Raw genomic sequence first — 19553 nt, forward strand, 5'->3', positions numbered from 1 at the left:
TAATTCTCTGAGCATTTTCTGGTAAGCACATAATTATTCCTATTATATTTTAGGAGACAGGCACAAATAGATTCGCTTGCCCAAGAAAAACTGTATTTGGTGAAGCCAAGATTAGAGTAGATAATGTAGTTTAAAACTGCTTTTTTTAATGGTACTGGTGAACATATTACAGGGGAGAAGTAGAGAGAAAGACGTGGAGAATGGGCTTGTGGATGCAGTGCAGGAAGGAGAGGGTGGGGCAGCTTGAGAGGAGCATTGGCATGAATGCATCGCCACGTGCAAAGTAGACAGCTACTGGGAAGCCGCTGTCCACAGGGAGCCCAGCCAGCTCTGTGATGCGCCGGGGGTGGAGGGGGGACGAGGTGGGGGGGGGGGGGCGTGTGTGTGCCCACAGGGTTCCACCTCACTGTGCCGCAGAAGCCAGCACAACATGGAAGACGGCTATCCTCCAAGTAAAATGAATGTAAAAAGCTAACTTTGAAAAAGCTGCTTTTCTTTAACGCAAGCATAAGGAATGGAATAATCATCCATTTTGCTGTTACAAAATTCACTATATCACAGATTATGAAAACTTACGTTTGTCTTACTAATATCACTGTGGTGTTTCCAGTTGATATTTTGCCTTTGCAGTGGTGGAGTAACAGCCAAAGCTTATACCTCTATTTGCCAGTCGTGTCTCTAAGCATTTTACTTAGAATCCATCAGCTGTACCATGGAGACGTGCAGAAACACTATATAATACGCTCAAAACTAAGTGTTAGATAAGTGGCGGAGAGAGCGTTCAAACCCACGTCGTCGGGATACAGCTTCTGTGCTGCTCTTAGTAACTGCTGGAGGGCCACTAACTGGTTTTGACTACTTTAATTATTTTTCTGCCACACTGAATCAAAATGGCTCTCAGTATCTGGGTGTGTATCTATGTACTGCGTTGGCCAGAAAGGTCTCTTGGGTTTCATTACATCTTATGGAAAAACAAATTAACTCATTGACCATGTATATATGTGTGTGTGTGTATAAGATCAGAAACCAAAAAATTAGCGTCTTTTTAAAAAGAACACATTCCTGTTTAATTGTCTATTTACTTCTAGCAACACCACCTTTCAATATATGTTTATTAGATCTTGTATAATATTTCTTTTTTCCTCTGATTTATAGACTAGTTTGAGATCATAAAAATGGATTTATGTACCGGTAATTTGAGTCATTAGTCAGAAAAACTTTTTCATTTGAGCAGTCAACCTTGCAATTCTCATCCCCTTTTCTGTTTTACTTCTATTGCTCACTGTTACCTACTGGTAGAGAAAGTCCTTTTTTTTTTTTTTTAAATGACCTGCTGTTCTTAAAGTCTCTCCTTTCTCCTTTGTAAGAATACAGACCTGGTAGAGTGGAGGCCAGAGGAGAATATGTGGATATGATATGTGGAAATACTTAATAGCTAACAAAGCTGTTCTTCCAGACTGCTGTAACATGTACTTAAAATACACACCTTTTATTTTTGCTGTTTCCCCTACTTGCCATTCATCTCTGGATTATGCCGTAGCCCAGTCCTTGCACACTTGGAGATTCTAGAAATGTATAAGGAGTTTTCAGATCCACACATTTGTAGCTCTGATTAACTCTTCTAACTGCTTACATGTGCAAGTTTTCTCTTAGTTTTTTGGGACTTGATGCAAGTAAAAGACAATCACTGAGTGCTTTTCCCCCTGCATTTAAGTAAATCTGAGCTATATATTTATCCTAATTTGGAAGCATGCCTTAAATATTTATTAGGAACTTTTCCTTTCAGCACTAAAAGTAATTTTAAGGTACAGATGAATGTGTGAATAAATGAAATGTAACTTTTTTTTTTTTTTTCCCCCACTAGATACAGTTTGGGACTTTATCAGATTATTTTGATGCACTAGAAAAAGAAGCTTCAGCCAGTAGTAGGAATAGCCAATCAATATTCCCTGTTGTAAGTGGAGATTTTTTCACTTATGCTGACCGAGATGATCATTACTGGAGTGGCTATTTTACATCCAGGCCCTTTTACAAACGAATGGATAGGATATTGGAATCCCATTTAAGGTACATTTACCTTTAGAGAGCTGCATTTATTGTTTCACTTCTTTTATGTTATCATTACCTGTCTGTAGAGTTTTGCGTAGTATACAGCATTTATGTTGTATGTGTTAGGATGTGTTTAATGTAATTGTAAAATTTTAATGCAGTCAGAGCTATATCTTTGGAAGTAATCAGATTTTTACAAGGGTTTTGCTCTTGAAGGAAAAACAGTTTCTGTAATGGCTTTTCTGGGAGTTGTACTCCACATTCTCTATTTTTCTGACTGGCCCCCTGTGTTACCTGCACACTGTAGCAGCATTCAGCGGCATCACTGAGTGCCTGCAGGCCGGGAGCCTGGTCAGCCGGGTTACAGAGGCGGGACCAGGGCTCAGAAGGAGCAGACAGGCCCTCAGCTGCCGGGGGCAGGCCTCAAAGACTGTCCTCTGAGACAGCTGTGTTCATCATTGGGAGGACTGGGGACTCGATCACAGCTCTTATTTTAAAACACATTTCTATAGATATGGTTTTCTGCTTAAAGAAGAAAATTTAAGAGATGGGAACTGATGGAGGCAAAATGATTGGTTGAAAAAATGATTGGTTGAAAAAATAAACTGATATGGAGAAGACAGAAAAAGTCAATAGAAAAAACATAAAAGCACTCTCTACACCTGCATTATCCAGTTCTTTTCGATGACTAGCCAGTAGGCCTTTCTGTAGTGAGAAATGCTCAGTTCTCTGCTGTATGTGCAGCATAGGGGCCACCAGCCATGTGTGACCAGACCACTTGGAATGTGGCCAGCGTGACTGTGGAGCTGAAGTCTCAGTCTTATTTAATTTTAATGTACATGGCCACATGTGGCCACATGTCACAGTGGAGAGCGCTGCTCTAAACAGCTGAGTCTCACTCTTTTCAGACGCTCAGAAACCTTCCCAAGGCAGTCCTGTGGCTTTTTCTGTATGTGTGGCCCAGGAGAGGAACCTTCATGATGAATTCATTGTCCATTCAGTTCAAAATAGGAAATCATGATGAGTAATTTTCATGATGAATCTTGGTATTATAGATAATAAATTATATGAAACCTACCCTCTTCTATGTATTAGTGGATATTAAGTATATATTGGACAGTATTTTTCTAAAAATCATTAATTTCTTTAAGTGTTGTACTTTGGCATAGTGGTATGTGTGTTTATTATTTTTGCCGTTTCTGTGATACTGTTTCCACAAAGTAACAGTAACTTATTAAAAAACCCTAACCTTTGACTGTTTGAGGGGATAGTCATTAATGTGCCAAATGTATGTATATTATTATATTTATAACAAAAAAGTATTTGTATATTATAGATATTTCTGCATCATTAACCAATAGAATATTGGTTATCTGTTACGTTATTCTAAACTATCTATGATAAGAACAGAGCAAGTACTAAATAATGTAGAAATTCTTTTGGGCCACTGCATAATTTTTTTAAGTGTCAAGTATTTTTTGGTGGCAAAAAGTTATGAGTATTAGTTCAGTCTTATTTTATTGAACTTATTTAAGGTGCTACTTGAATATATTACTACTGGTAATGTATTTTGAAAATTCTCCTGCGTTAAAATAAAACAATAAGCCATACAGTAATTTGAATTTCAAAATATAATTAGTTTATTTGAAACTAAGTTTACTGTGTGAAAAATTATATTTGATCCTCAACTTATTTGTAAAAATAAGTGTATAAATTAGAAAAGTACAAAAAAGAAAATATTCTTAAAATCCACTTGTTTAATATTTTGGAATATTTATATGTATATGTACTCTTCAGTGCGTTTGCTCTGGATATGTCTGCCTACATACTTATAGTCTTCTTAATTCCAGGAGAGGGAGTCTCATGCCGTCAAGAAGGCTTGTAATTTTAAGAAGTGGATATTAAATTTTTATCTGTTTTTAAAAAGTAGAGATTATTTAGTGTCTTCAAAAATTCAAAGGAATTCTTTTTTAAAAAGAGCAGTTTAAATCTCTTCTTTTTTCCTGATATCTTGCTGCATTTTCATGCTGCCTTGATTTTTCTCTCCATCATCCTAACGTTTGTCATAAAGGTCCTTCTTATATTTTTCACTCCATCAAGCTGTGTCTCTTTTTAAAGAACCTTTCAGAAACCTATCCTGAACCATATCCTTGAATGGAAAAATTTAAAGGTGAAAGTTATAAACTCTCATATTCTTGCTCAAAACTATTCTTAAGCTAAAGTATTTTTATTCTTTTTAAAATAAGTGAGGAATGCCAGTGTATGATTTATCACCCTTCAGGTTATATTGCTAAATTCTCTGTAGCTGGCGTGTGTTGTCATTCACCTGTTAGACTGACTCCTGTCCCTGAGCTGTCAGGCCGCCTTCCATTTCCTCTCCTTTGCTGTTAGTCTAATGCTCATGGGGCCACGCATTTCCCCACCGTCTCCTCCACTGTACGTGTGAGAGTCAGTGGCCTTCTGGTGAAGTTCACGGTGTATGTCTGCACTGTGGAGAAGGAGGGACAGACACACTTACCTAGTTCCTGCTGCTTTCATACGTTACACGGAAATGGACGTGTCTTCCTGCCAACAGATACTCACTTCTTCCCCTTGTATCACTGAGACATGGTGTTCTTTGATGCTTAAGAATTTAGATGTATTAGGTGTATACCTTGGTGGTTTTATAGAAATGTTTATTATCAATATTTGTCTTATAAATTGATCATACTGAAATCATGGATTTCTTTTTAAGTTTGAGAATGTATCATTGATACCTCTTTTAGGTAGTAAATTAAAATGTTTGTTTTGAAATAAAAATTAATGACTGTTTTATGCAATTAGGGCTGCTGAAATTCTTTACTATTTCGCCATGAAACAAGCTAAGCAGTACAAGATAAGTAAATTTCTTTCATCATCCCATTATGTGATGCTGACAGAAGCAAGACGAAATTTGGGACTATTTCAACATCATGATGCTATCACAGGAACTGCAAAAGATTGGGTGGTTGTGGATTATGGTACCAGGTAATGTAATTACTGAAAAGTGAACTTAAAATCTTTTAAAATTTGGGGTCATAAGCGTTTATCTTTTGATGAATTTTTTTTATTGTAATACTGAATTTTTATTGAAGGAAAGCACACTAAATCAAACCAATTTCAAAGATACATATGTCATGCCAAGAAACATTTTCAGTTATGCTGACAACCCAAAATGCTTATCTTTGATGAAGATTTTAATAATCACATCTCTTATAAGTGTTGCTATAGAAAAACCATCAGTATTCACAACCATCATTTTTTAAAGAAATCTCTTGACAAAAAGTGCTGGCCTTCCCAGCTTTGCATGGTAGTGCCTTTCTGTAAATGGAGTAGTAAAACATTGTTACAAAACTGACCCCGCTTTTCCCCAAGTAGAATGTGGTAATTGAGGCTGCCTTCTTGCCCAAGGATTTGGTTAGGGTTAGTAAATCATAGCTATAATCCAGGGCCATGCAGAGCTCCATTTCATTATATAGCTATTTAATTCTATCCTATCATATCCATTTACTCTTGGATACCTCATTTTTTAACAGGGGCACTGACAAAAAACACTATGTTTAGAAGAATAGCCAGGAAGTAGAAGAACTGAGAAAGCTTGTCATATTATAGATGATACAAAGAATTGGGGTGATAAGGGATGGTCTGAGTATTGACATCAAAGCCATCTTCAGCTCTTAGATGGTCTGTTAGATGAATGAGGGGGTAGAATTCCATTATTTTCATATTGCAGATCAGAAACAGTGATTACTGGCTTTGGCTCAGAATAGCAGGGCAATTTGTAAACTGTGCTTCCCAATAAGCGTAACCTTTTGTAATAGTGAGATTTCCATCATCATACCAGAGTTGAGGCTATCATTCGTTAGGATCTGTGCAGGTGAGATTCTGACATTGGAGGAGGAGTTTTGCCTATTGTTTCACCGTAGTTTAGTATTTCTTCCAGATTACTCTTTGATAATATTTTAAAATCATTAAAAATCTGATTTTCTTAGATTTAAAAAGTGAATATCTTTTTATAGATATTCTCATAGGTAGAAAATGTACATAGCACATAAAGTCATTCTTAAAAAACTGTTCTACAGTGGATACTACTAATTGTAATAGTGTTAACTAGATTTGTAGTTATAATATTTTGACTGCCTTTCAGAAAACTTGGTAACAAATATTCTGGAGGTTCCATTAGTTGCCTTAAGTCTTAAAAAATATATTCAAGGTAGTACCTTAAATGTCTTCTCAGTTTTCTTGTGGCAGATATACCTGGCATTGTTCTGAGTTTAAGCTGAGCTTAAAGTGGAGGATACTTACTGGATGATAATGATGTTATTGCTCCCACAGAAAGTGTTTCTGAAAGTAAGGTCAGGTACTCCATTTTTCTTTTCACCTGTTTCTGTTTTCTTGGTTTCTCAAGAGTTTAAAAGTGAAGCTGCTGGGAGTCAGGCCAGAGCAGAGCTCCTAGGACGACACGGAGAGTCCTCCTCCTCCACTGACTGCTCTCTCCCTGGCTGCCATACTGAAAGGGATTAGGGTGCAGGTCATGGGGCTTTTGTACAGAATATCTTCTGTCTCATGACCTCTCCAGAAGGCCTGCCGTTAGTTCTTCCATGTACTTGGTGTTGCTTTTAACTTATGAAAGCATTCCAATAGAAAATTGCATCTTAGAGAAAAAAGACACAGTAATTCTCATTGTACTTGACATTTGTAAATCTGCTTTGTCAGCCCTTCATGCTTCATTGAAAAGCCATAAACAATTATCAAGTCATTAGCACACACATTTTTAAATAGGAAATTTCAAAACAGAAGTTAGAGAATTATAACTAAAGGAGCAGCTAGTATAGGGTGCTTTCTTGTTCTTGGATTGTTGACTCCTGTTCATTCACATGTTGGCGGAGATGTCTCCGTGAGCAAACGTGGGCCCTAGGGGCCGGCTTTGGCTGCTAGTGGTAGTGCCTGGAAACTGAATGCGTCCGCCTCCACGCTTCCAGGCTGTGCTCAGGTGTGGCAGCTCCACAGGGCGTCAGAGCTCCAGGCCGTGGGAGCCCTCTCTTCTGCCTTCCCAGCAGATTGAGTGTTTATGTAATTATAAATTGGAGAGCACGTGTACATCATGGCATATTTGGAGGTTAATTCTAGTTATGGCATAAAAATCATGAAATCAAAAATGAATTAGACTAGGCAGTGTTTTGCTGGATGTTTAGCTTAAAAGTGAATCCTGGGACTGTGTGAAGAAGGGATGGTAATGAGGTCAGTTACAGAGAGATTAAGAATTCTGCCAATGGCTAAACTGTAATAAAGGTAGGTAGGAGAAATGAATGAACAGAGGGTGAGAACGAGGCTCCTAGCGTGTAGTCTAAACTAGTGAATGACAAACGTGATGACGGCTCTTTAAACAGCAGCAATGGTAACGAACTAAAACGGACTCCTCGGTGACGTTTGCTAAACTTGTTTCATAGTATGAGAAGGGTATATTGGGAAATCAGAGGAAACTTTAATCCCACGTTGATGAAATGTTGAAATGTATAAAATTTTGTTTTTCCCAATTTTCCCCAAACTTATTTACTGGGGTTTAGCTTTATTTTGTTTTTAGCAAAATAGCTTTATACATCTTGAGAAAGTATTTGGGAAATGCACTGTCTTTAGTGGTCATCTCATAAGAAGACTACGTATCTGCCTTCAGGACACAAACAGTGATTCATGGCATTTATTCGGCTTAATTAGGACTCTTTAAAACACTAATAGGAATAAGATTTTAGCAGGTGCAGAACATGACTTATTCTGTAGGTTCAGATAACCTCATAAAGATAGCCATGTAGATAATAAAAATAAACTTAGATTGAAGTTGTTGTTTTCGTAACTGAGTTGTGTTCATTCATATATATGGTCTTTTAGTCTTATGAAAACACTATTTTTTAGTAAAATATTTGAATAGAATGAGAAATTTAGCTGGATGATTGAACTCCAATCCATAAGATTTTAATACTGTGGTTACAGATTTACTATGTAAATGCACTTAGTTAATAACTTGCTGATTATGATCACTTACATCTTTGAAGTTATCTAATTCTTGTACAGTTATTTGTTGTTGTTGAATATCAACAAAAATATTTTAACACATAGATCCAAAATTGCTTTCTGTGTTGGGGAAGATAATATAATCCCTCTATAAACATCTGAGGGTTGATTGAAAGCATGGCTATAACAGTTTCTCCACCAGCTTCTCCATCATGAGTTTACTTAGGGATACCTGCTCTCTAAATCTTTGAAGAAACAAGATGGGACTTTGGCGGGGGAAGGCACGTTTTTTTCCAACGTATAGTGCTTCGCCAATAGCTGGTAATGTTCCAAGATTATATTTTAGATTTGAACTTGAATCAGTCGATTCATAAGCATCTCTTTTGTTCCTCAGACAGAACCGCACAGTTTGAATACAGTTAAGAATTTCAGTGACAAAGAAATAGAACAAGAACAAAGACAAGTTTGTTATCTGATCTGTGAGAAACTTTTTTCTAACTCTTTTGAACAAGAACATGAAACTAAATTCAACAAAATATCTATTCGAATTCTTTAGGAATTTAAATTCTTTGAAGTGTGTATGCTGATTGAATTTTCTTGCGAATGAGAGTTAATCTTATGTCTTCTTTTGTTGTTATTTCAGTGCTTGTTAAAGGTTTTTCTAAAGTGAAGCGTCAGCTCATTGCTGTTGGTAGAATGCTTTAGAGCTACTGGGGTCATCGTGCTGGCTGCTGTTGGTATTTAGAATGATGTTCATGGGGAATATAAGTAGAGTGGATAAGTTTATGTGTTTCAACTGTATCCAGAAGGTTTGCTACTGAAATGAATCCTTACCAGTGATACCTTCTGATTAACTTTTTCCCCTAAGTACTTCATTCAGAGTAGAGATTCATCATAGTTTATGATAGGTTTTAGTTTGAATACAGGATGAAGATGATGGTGGTTTGGCCATAAATAAAACAACTGAAAATGTTATGTACAGATTAGTTGATGTACAGTGTGTTAATTTCTACCGCCTGGCAGTGATTCCGTTATATACGTATTTTTAGTTTTCCTTTCTGTTGTGGCGAATCACAGGATACGCTGAGCTGTGCAGTAGGGCCTTGTTCATCTGTCCTGTGTGTAATGGTTTGCCTCCACTAATGCCAGGCTCCCAGTCCGCCCCTCCCCTCTCCCTTGGCAACAAGTCTGATCGCTGTGAAAATACTGTATACTGATGTTTGAATCACTTCTCAGATGAGTAAAATTTTTGGTTCACAGACTCTTTCATTCACTGATGAATTTAAAGAAGATAATTGGACATTCTGCACTGCTGCTTATTTTGAAGGACAAACACTCATACGACTCTTATTCTTCGGATACCTTCCTAGAAATGGTTAGTTAATATCTTCTGTTTTCATAATCAAAATGAGTGATTCTTTTCTTCTTGGATTGGGAAAGGGAGTGACAAGCTTAATAGAAAGAGGCATTGAAATTTAATTATTTCTCTGTAAATTATTTGAAATAATTTGTATCGCTTTATATAAATTACCTGTGTTCTTTTTTCCTGTAAATGTGTCTCTTTGATTTATGGTGTGTATTTTCCCACAAAATCTAAGCATGAAAAATAAAATAATGAACTTATTTCAAAGTGTGTGAAAAATTCAGACTTTTAGAACACTTAAGATGATATTGTAAGGTAACTAGACTTTATACTCCTTATTTTCCTTAGCTTTAACGAACAGCTCCTTGATACGTGAACTGCCGTAAATCCTGAACCTGTTCTTGCTGCATTTCCATTTCAATGATCCTAAATTTTCTTCTGATTTCCCGATGAGTCCAAGCACTGCTCTGGGCAGTGTTGAGACGTAAGAGCAGAGCAGTGACTGAGGAGCTAAGAGATTAGCTATTAGTCTCACCCCTGCCCCTCTGCAGGGGCTGAAGGCGTTACATCTGTGAGCCCTTGATCCTCTGTAAAACGGAATGATGTATGCCTTAGCTCGCTAGGGTCAGATGAGTAGGTAAAACAGACCATGCCCTGAGAGGAGGAGCTTGGTATCTGCAGCAAGGACCAAGGGTTCAAAAAATTTCTTATTGCAATCCTCTTTACACTTCTAATTAGTAACTCAGATATTTAAAAATTGGTTTTTATTTGTCAAACTTATGTTTCTAAAGACATGAGGCATGTGACACAAAAGGAACATAGTAAAACTTTCTGCAGAATTGTCGCTAGAACTGTGATTTATTTGGTTACTAATTAGCACTCTAGTCCCTGTAACATATGCTATGCTTAAAATCTAAATACACAATACATATTCATAGACACAAGGTTTGTTTACTTTGAACTTGGATGGACTTTATGTAGCTGGAAAGAGGCTTGTTTTTTCTTTTCTACTGTGCCCTTTTCATGTTTTCTTCAAGGTATTATTACACAGCTAATTTTGAAACTTTTTTAAAAGTAAAATAAAAACTTCTGTTCATTTTTCTAGGATTTGAAACAAAGAACGCAAAGTTCTCTACCACAAAAAAATGTAATAAGTCTGAGCGCAGAGCCAAGGTAAATAGCGTTACTTCTCATAAACTTTGACCACTTCTATGATTTGACTTTTTGGATTTTCATGGTTTTGCTCTGGATCCGGCATATATTTTAAGGCAGTATTTCATTTAATCAGCTTATTAATTTAAAACATCTGTTTGAAGAATGGATTTTTCTCCCATGGCTGTGTCATGCCTGTGTGTACTAAGTTGCTTCAGTCATGACCAACTCTTTGCAACCCCATAAACTGTAGCCTGCCAGGCCCCTCTGTCTGTGAGATTCCCAGTAAAGAATCCTGGAGTGGGTTGCCATGCCCTGCTCCAGGGATCTTCCCCACCTGGGGTGGAACCTGTGTCTCCTGCGTTGCAGGTGAACTTCTGCCCTGGAGCCACCGCAGATGCCGGCTGGTGTCATGTTCAGAGATGACAGCTAACAGTGCTTGGCTGGGACACGGACAGCCACACAACTGTGAGAGTAGCTCTTAGCAGAGGCTTAATGTGGGATGGTAAATATGTAGCTTTATTAAAAAATTACCTTATATTTAAATAATATTGATTATTTTTTAGAGTATATTCTTTCTTAATTAACTTTCTATTTACTTACCTTGTTTTCATTAATCTCTGATCATGTATTTTAAAATGGAAGAAGATATGTAATTACTATTAGAAGATAAGTGTTCCTACTTAAATTGTTTACTACATAACTATCATTGTGCTTGTAAAACTGCCTCATTTTCACACTGTAGATTTATCTTTAAATGGGAAAGGTGCTCAGTCAACCTAAAAATGGGACATTTAATTTAGATTTACAAAAAACATTTTATGTTTTTATTGACAATTATTTAACCAAGTTATCTATTTTTAATTGACCCCAAGTATCAATCAGTCAGTACCCAGATACACGTTATCAGTTCAGTTCAGTTGCTCAGTCATGTCCGACTCTTTGTGACCCCTTGAGCTGCAGCACGCCAGGCCTCCCTGTCCATCACCAACTCCTGGGGTTTACTCAAACTAATGTCCATTGAGTCAGTGATGCCATCCAGCCATCTTCTCCTGCCTTCAATCTTTCCCAGCATCAGGGTCTTTTCAAATGAGTCAGCTCTTCACATCAGGTGGCCAAAGTATTGGAGTTTCAGCTTCAACATCAGTCCTTCCAGTGAAGATTCAGGACTGATTTCCTTTAGGATGGACTGGTTGGATCTCCTTGCAGTCCAAGGGACTCTCAGGAGTCTTCTCCAGCACCGCAGTTCAAAACCATCAGTTCTTCCGTGCTCAGCTTTCTTTATCGTCCAACTCTCACCTCCATACATGACTACTGGAAAAATCATAGCCTTGGCTAGATGGATCTTTGTTGGCAAAGTAATGTCTCTGCTTTTTAATGTGCTATCTAGTTTGATCATAACTATCTTTTGAAGGAGTAAGTGTCTTTTAATTTCATGGCTGCAGTCACCATCTGCAGTGATTTTGGAGCCCCCAAAAAATAAAGTCTGTCACTGTTTCCACTGTTTCCCCATCTATTTCCCATGAAGTGGTGGGACCAGATGCCATGATCTTCGTTTTCTGAATGTTGAACTATAAGCCAATGTTGAACTATAAGTGAAAGCCAAACTTTCACTTTCATCAAGAGGCTCTTTAGTTCTGCTTCTCTTTTTGCCATTAGGGTGGTATCATCTGCATATCTGAGGTTACTGATATTTCTCCCAGCAGTCTCGATTCCAGCTTGTGCTTCATCCAGCCCAGCATTTCTCATGATGTACTCTGCATATAAGTTAATAAGCAGGGTGACAATATACAGCCTTGACGTCCGCCTTTTCCTATTTTGAACTGGTCTGTTGTTCCATGTCCAGTTCTAACTGTTGCTTCCTGACCTGCATACAGGTTTCTCAAGAGGCAGGTTGGGTGGTCTGGTATTCCCATCTCTTTCAGAATTTTCCACAGTTTATTGTGATCCACACAGTCAAAGACTTTGACATAGTCAATGAAGCAGAAATAGATGTTTTTCTGGAACTCTCTTGCTTTTTCCATGATCCAGCGGATGTTGGCAATTTGATCTCTGGTTCCTCTGCCTTTTCTAAAACCTGCTTGAACATCTGGAAGTTCACAGTTCACATATTGCTGAAGCCTGGCTTGGAAAATTTTGAGCATTACTTTGCTAGCGTGTGAGATGAGTGCAATTGTGCAGTAGTTTGAGCATTCTTTGGCATTGCCTTTCTTTGGGATTGGAATGAAAACTGACCTTTTCCAGTCCTGTGGCCACGGCTGAGTTTTCCAAATTTGCTGGCATATTGAGTGCAGAATTTTCACAGTATCGTCTTTTAGGATTTGAAATAGCTCAACTGAAATTCTATCACCTCCACTAGCTTTGTTCGTAGTGATGCTCCGCTAAGGCCCACTTCACATTCCAGGATGTCTGGCTCTAGGTGAGTGATCACACCATCATGATCAACTGGGTTGTGAAGATCTTTTTTTTGTACAGTTCTTCTGTGTATTTTTGCCACCTTATAGTTTGGTAATATAAGTTTTTACTATCTAAATTGAGAAATTGAGTATCACCTCTTATAAGTTTTAGAATAAAAGACTAATTGTGAAGTGTAATGCATTATTTTCACTAGGTACACTTTATTAAAGGTATTTTAAAATAAATAGGATCACAGTGCTTGCAGAAGTTCTACAGTTGCTAGTCAAGCTGAGTTTGGTTACACACAGACTACAGCCTTCGCTGACTACACCTCTTCTGTGCGCAGGGACTCACAGCAGATTTAGGCCACACCGTCGAGCAAGAGTATATTTCAGCAATACTTCAGTTCAGTTCAGTTCAGTTCAGTCACTCAGTCGTGTCTGACTCTTCGGGACCCCATGAATTGCAGCACGCCAGGCCTTCCTGTCCATCACCAACTCCCGGAGTTCACTCAAACTCACATCCATAGAGTAGGTGATGCCATCCAGCCATCTCATCCTCTGTCAACCCCTTCTCCTCCTGCCCCCAATCCCTCCCAGCATCAGAGTCTTTTCCAGTGGGTCAACTCTTGGCGTGAGGTGGCCAAAGTCCTGGAGTTTCAGCTTTAGCATCAGTCCTTCCAAAGAAATCCCAGGGCTGATCACCTTCAGAATGGACTGGTTGGATCTCCTTGCAGTCCAAGGGACTCTCAAGAGTCTCCTCCAACACCACAGCTCAAAAGCATGAATTCTTTGGTGCTCAGCTTTCTTCACAGTCCAACTCTCACATCCATACATGACTACTGGAAAACCCATAGCCTTGACTAGACAGGCCTTTGTTGGCAAAGTAATGTCTCTGCTTTTGAATATGCTGTCTAGGTTGGTCATAACTTTTCTTCCAAGGAGTAAGCATCTTTTAATTTCATGGCTGCAATCACCATCTGCCATTATTTTGCAGCCCCCCAAAATAAAGTCTGACACTGTTTCCACTGTTTCCCCATCTATTTCCCATAAAGTGATGGGACTAGATGCCGTGATCTTAGTTTTCTGAATGTTGAGCTTTAAGCCAGCTTTTTCACTCTCCTGTTTCACTTTCATCAAGAGGCTTTTTAGCTCTTCTTCACTTTCTGCCATAAGGGTGGTGTCATTTACATATCTGAGGTTATTGATATTTCTCCCGGCAATCTTAGATATCACTAAAGTAATACTAAAGAAACTTACCATCTCTTTTGGCTGACAAAAAAAGAAGGGATTAATTTGAAAAGAAAATTTAAGTCTTAAGTTTAGTCTTGCTAAAGTCTTAAAAGCTTTCATATAGCCAAGCCATTGTTAGGATGAAAGGATAATGATACTGAAAGAAAAATCTATTATAAAATTGTAAAACATTTTCTTTGTCTTAATATAAGTAGTGTTTTGATGAATTTGGGAGTGTATGACAATTCTTAATATATTGTGTCCCTAATAAACCGTGGTGTCAGTAAATCTATTTGGCTTTAGGCATAATCCTCTTATCTGTTACCTTTTTTATCTTTTCCTATTCTGGTGGCGGCAGATCTCCTTTTTTGCTGACTCTAAGAATGACCTGTGTGCTCTTAGGAAGCCGCGCTCCACCCCCACCCCTAGTCTTCCTGGGCGCCTGTCAGGGCGGGTGGGCTGTGGTGGGGTCAGAGGGATGGCTGTGCTCTGTGGTGTCTCTTCTCTGTGCAGCCCTTGCCTTGGCCAGCTGTGCGTGAGACTCAGCTTTCCTGATGCTAGAGGGAGAAAGGAGACAGAGTCTATTAATTGAGGATAAATATATTTTTGAGCTTTAATAATGAACAGTTTTAATTAAAAATAAGCATAGACTTTTTGAGTCTATTAGGAAAACAGTCGCTTCTTGATATTTCATTTTAAATAGTTTCTGTTTAAATAGTGTTCATTTTAATATTATATCTTCAGAGTTCTTTTCTACCAAATGTCAATGCTACTGTTTCCATAGTTAAGTGTGTTGGAAATACTTAGGATTGTCAGATTCTTATTTTTATCTTTACTGTCCTTTCTGAACTCTAGAACCTCATGAATAAAACCAAAATATATTTTTGGTTTTAAATCCACTTTTTACTTGTTAGCCACAAATTACATGAGTTGGTGCTCTTTGAATAAAATCCATCAAGAATGGAGGACTGTTGATGTCCTTTAAAATGGAAGAGTTTCGTAGTTTTGTTTTGCAGGTGCTGGAAGTTCGAGTTCTTAGCTGTGCTTCTCAGTCTTTAAGTCAGCAGTTTCGAAAAAGCAGCTGTGACTCGGGCTTTTCTTCCTCATGAGTCTTCTGAGATGCTCTAAGGCTTAGTTTTATTTTGATTATAGGAATAATTCTAATTTGAACAACATATTATTAGTCTAAATAAAGCGTGCATTCTCAATAGGGAGATGTCTTCCCCAGGAGGGTAATATTGCTTCTTGGGCCTGTGGTGATGTTGGGGTGGGGGATTAAAAAAAAAACAAACATATTCTTTTGGAAATGCAAAGCACAGATACAATACATAATAGTCCCTAGCACATGAGCATTGTATATGTAGTATCAAAATTGTGTGGAGGAATGATTAGGAAAAAATATGTATGAAGAGAATCTTTAAGGAGGTTATAATGACAAAAGGTTGAGAAACATTGGTCTAAACCCATGCAGTTTAAATAATACATGTAAAATGAATTTGATCATGCTTCTGGCAGCATTACTTATAGCTATAACCTGACGTGATTTTGTTAGTGAGTATGTAAAGTAGTCCATGATTTGCTGAAAGTGACCTAGTACTTGCCCGTGTGCCTAAGTGAGTTCACAAGGTTATGTGAGCTGTATAGTAAATACATTCTTAGCCTTTGTATAGATAGCATATGAAATTACAAATTAAAATTTAGGGTACCCTGAACAAGTCGTAAATTGTCTAACCTTAATTCTTAAATACACAGAGATGTTACTGTTTCTCTTTATGTTCACAGTTGCCTAAGGAAACCAGTTGTAAGAACATTTAATACAAAGATTTAACAGGATTAGGGACTGAGGGTACAAGGTGAAAGTCTGAGACAGACAAGGAGATTTCAGTCTCCTTTCAGTATTCTGTCTGCTCAGGCAGGACAGGATTAAATGTTGCTACAGCACAGGTCTGCAAGTCATGTGGCCTGACAGGGTATAAAGTAACTTTTTTTTTTAATGGTGGATACTTTGAAATGCCACCAAGTATGTAATAAAAGGGCTCCCCTGGTGGCTCAGTGGTAAAGAATCCACAGATAGACACAAATATGATCCCTGGGTCAGGGAGATCCCCTTGAAGGAGGAAGTGGCCACCCATTACAGTATTCTTGCCTGGTAGATCCATGAACAGAGGAGCCTGGCAGGCTACAGTTGATGGGTTCACCAAGAGTCAGACAAGCCTGAGTGACTGAACACCAAAGGCACAAATGTAGTCCAAGTTATACCGAGACGGCTTCTGTAAATCTGAAAGCTTTAATTTTTTCAAGTAGATGAGTTTTAGTTTGAAATCACTATTACAAATTTACCTTTATATGCTTCTAATTATTAGAAAGGTATTTATTAGTAAGGAGTCCTACATCTTCTTTGGCCAGGGAAAAAAAAAAGAATTAACTAGAATAGATAGCATTAACCATGTGGAGACACAAAGGAAGTCAGTGTTTTCTAGGCTTAGGTTACTTCAGAATATCAGCCAGATTAAAAAGGACGGAACTCCAGAACAGGCTCTCAATACCCCACTCACTCGAAATGTTGCCATTCATTTGTTGGAGGACCTTGATTGACAGCATCATTTTCTTTTCAGCTGTCTAGGTTCTGAAGCGCCAGAACCCACATTGACTTCTATTTTTTCTCAATCCTTAATTGTCATCAACTGGAGAGTCTTTTGCATTTTAGCTTTACTCATCCCTGACATCCGTCCTCTCTTCTCTTTCTGTTGCTTTTGTTTTAACCAGTCCTTTATGTTTTGCGTGAACTGCTGTAATAGTTTACTGTCCCTAGGCCTTTCTCTGTACCTAAGTTATTAACTATAATTCAGCTCTCTGACGAGTCTACCCAAAGCCACTCTGAAAAAGCCACTTGGATAGAAATGGCAAGGCTTCAGACCTGGACTCGAAAGCCGAGAAGCCAGGGAGGCCACCGGGGTGTGAGGGAGGGGGTACTCTCCACTGCCTGGGGGGAGGCGCCTGTAGGGGACGCAGGGGAAAGAACGGCAGCGGCTTTGGAGAGGACCTCCCACAGCCCACGCTGGCCCTCACAGTTCACGTTTCCCACGTGCAAAACAAAATAAGCACCCCTCCTCCCAAGATGCCCAGGGTCTCATCCCGTCACGGTGGTGGCGCCAGTGTTTCGTCTAATCAGGTCCAGTGTAGCTCAGTCGTGTGCCTGGGGGTTGATGCTGGCTTTTTTCGGCCAGTGTAATTGTCTGAAGTGTATCCCACAAGACTGTAAACTCCTTGAGGGTTTTTTTTATGTCCACCGCTGTGCCTCTGGTGTGATAGCATGGTAAGAATTTAATAAAGATGTGTTACAGCACATTGTATTATTGCTTGAAGAGAAGATTAAACTTCAGATACCACATATGCATAGACTATGGTTCACATTCTGTGTGAAGATGTGGTATCCTGGTATATATTCTCCTCAGTGGAATCTTTCATCTGACATTTGGAGGTTGAGTGACAGAAGACTGCCAATCCACTAAATACTAATATAAATAAAAATAAGCAGTAATTCAATATACTTTAAATTTGTTCAGCATTTAGACAGCTGTTCATTTGAGATTTCAGAGTATAATACCATGAGACTTGACAAATTTGGCATTGCATCTCAGCACCACTGCATTCTTAAAGAGTTAATTTTGTTGGGATTGCATTCTTGGGATCTCTAAAGAATGAATGAATTCAAAAGATACACCCGTATACCTAAATGAGTTTATTTTGTCATAAGACTTTTGCTGTTGTTGTTGACATAGACTATTTGCCTAATTCTACATTTTGTACTTTTTAATTGGAGGAAAATTGATTTATTATAATGTGATATGACATTATATTTTTGATATTGTTATCAGACACGGTTATTCTGATAGTAATTTTCCACTAGTGAGATGGGATTCAAGGCTTTGGAGCATTTTCTGATGGGTCATTATGTCATAAAATCAGAATATATCTAAGGAAGTACTTAACATCTCTACCAGTTATTTAAACATAAGTTTTAAGTGAAGAAACTAAGTTCAAAGCCTTATTTTTTTGTTTGGAATGTTGGCTTTTTCTTTGGAGGAGATGGAACAGTGATAATTAGTGTGAGGACTGTGCTTATTGCTCATGGTTTATGATGTTCGAGCTCAAGTCTCATCATGTACTAGAAAACTAGTGTAGAAATGTCTTCACATTAGTTAGCAGAAAAATAAATGGATACAATCAAGAAGGCTTTTTTTTTGTTGTTTCTTTTTTCCCCTTGAAAATGGCTGCGTTTTATAATTATCACAAGGGAATTCAAGGTGATAATAGAATACATGATTCTCTAGGCTCTGACACTGAACCCTTGCTTAGAAAACTAGTTTATAACTTTTCTTTAATGGAGAAATTGTTAATGACAGTTGTTTGATCGTATCTGATTCTTTCGCAACTCCATAGACTGAAGATTCCTCCCAGGCTCCTCTGTCCATGGGATTTCCTGGCAAGAATACTGGAGTGGGTTGCCATTTCCTTCTTGAGGGTATCTTCCTGACCTAGGGATTGAACCCATGTCTCCTGCATTGGCAGGTGGATTCTTTACCATGGAGCCCCCAGGGGAGCCCTAACCGACAGTACTGGAGACAAATAAGCTGGACTAGTCTAAGTCTATCTGGGTGTTAATTGCATAGTCTATTTGTAAATTAATATTCACTACCGGACTTGAAGGAGGAGTTCCCAAACTCTGCTCTGAGATACTATTCTGTTTAAGTATTAATTACTTTTGAAGGGTATTTGTGTATTTTTATATGCGTTCCATCTGAGTTGTGTTTTGTTGACATTGACTGTTTTTAAGACATAGATTGACCAGTTCTCTGATTATCCAGAAACACTTTTCAGCCTGTTTGTTATCTGGAATATTTTAGAGAGGATGTTTTAACCAGAAGACTGAGTGGAATATAGTACATTATTTAAACAACCAAAGTTTCTTAGGGGATTGGAAGAAATGTACCACCTTCCACGTACATTTTGTGTTAAAACTTCTTTGCCTAGTAGTCGGAACGGTTTGGGAACAATCATGTCTGATAAGCAAAATAAAATAACCTTGTCTAGAGTTTGCCATTCTAAACCAGTCATTTACTGGCTTGCTTTTTACCCGACTTGTAAGGGAAGTAGATCTTTGAGGAGAGAAGAGGGGGAAGGACTCCACCTTTCTCACACTGTTCTCCCTGCTCTTACTATTTCTATTTAGTTTATCATATCAGGAATGATGAGTATTAATTAATTAATTAATTAATACTCTTTCCATCTCACATTGCCTTAGATGAAGTAACACCTATTATATGTTTCTT

At 38.1% G+C, this 19553-nt stretch overlaps 1 protein-coding gene across 2 annotated transcripts in view; it reads left to right on the forward strand.

Moving 5' to 3' along the window:
* Positions 1 to 19553, forward strand: part of MAN2A1 (mannosidase alpha class 2A member 1) — a 210749-nt gene that overhangs the window by 109670 nt on the left and 81526 nt on the right. For both annotated transcript variants that reach the window (NM_001205886.3, XM_059888188.1), the window contains exons 9-12: positions 1865 to 2067; positions 4873 to 5055; positions 9337 to 9451; positions 10545 to 10612. In NM_001205886.3, coding sequence (NP_001192815.2) covers positions 1865 to 2067; positions 4873 to 5055; positions 9337 to 9451; positions 10545 to 10612 — 569 coding nt within the window. The remainder of the gene's footprint in view (positions 1 to 1864; positions 2068 to 4872; positions 5056 to 9336; positions 9452 to 10544; positions 10613 to 19553) is intronic.

This window comes from Bos taurus, chromosome 7 (assembly GCF_002263795.3).
Source record: "Bos taurus isolate L1 Dominette 01449 registration number 42190680 breed Hereford chromosome 7, ARS-UCD2.0, whole genome shotgun sequence".
Taxonomy (NCBI): Eukaryota; Metazoa; Chordata; class Mammalia; order Artiodactyla; family Bovidae; genus Bos; species Bos taurus.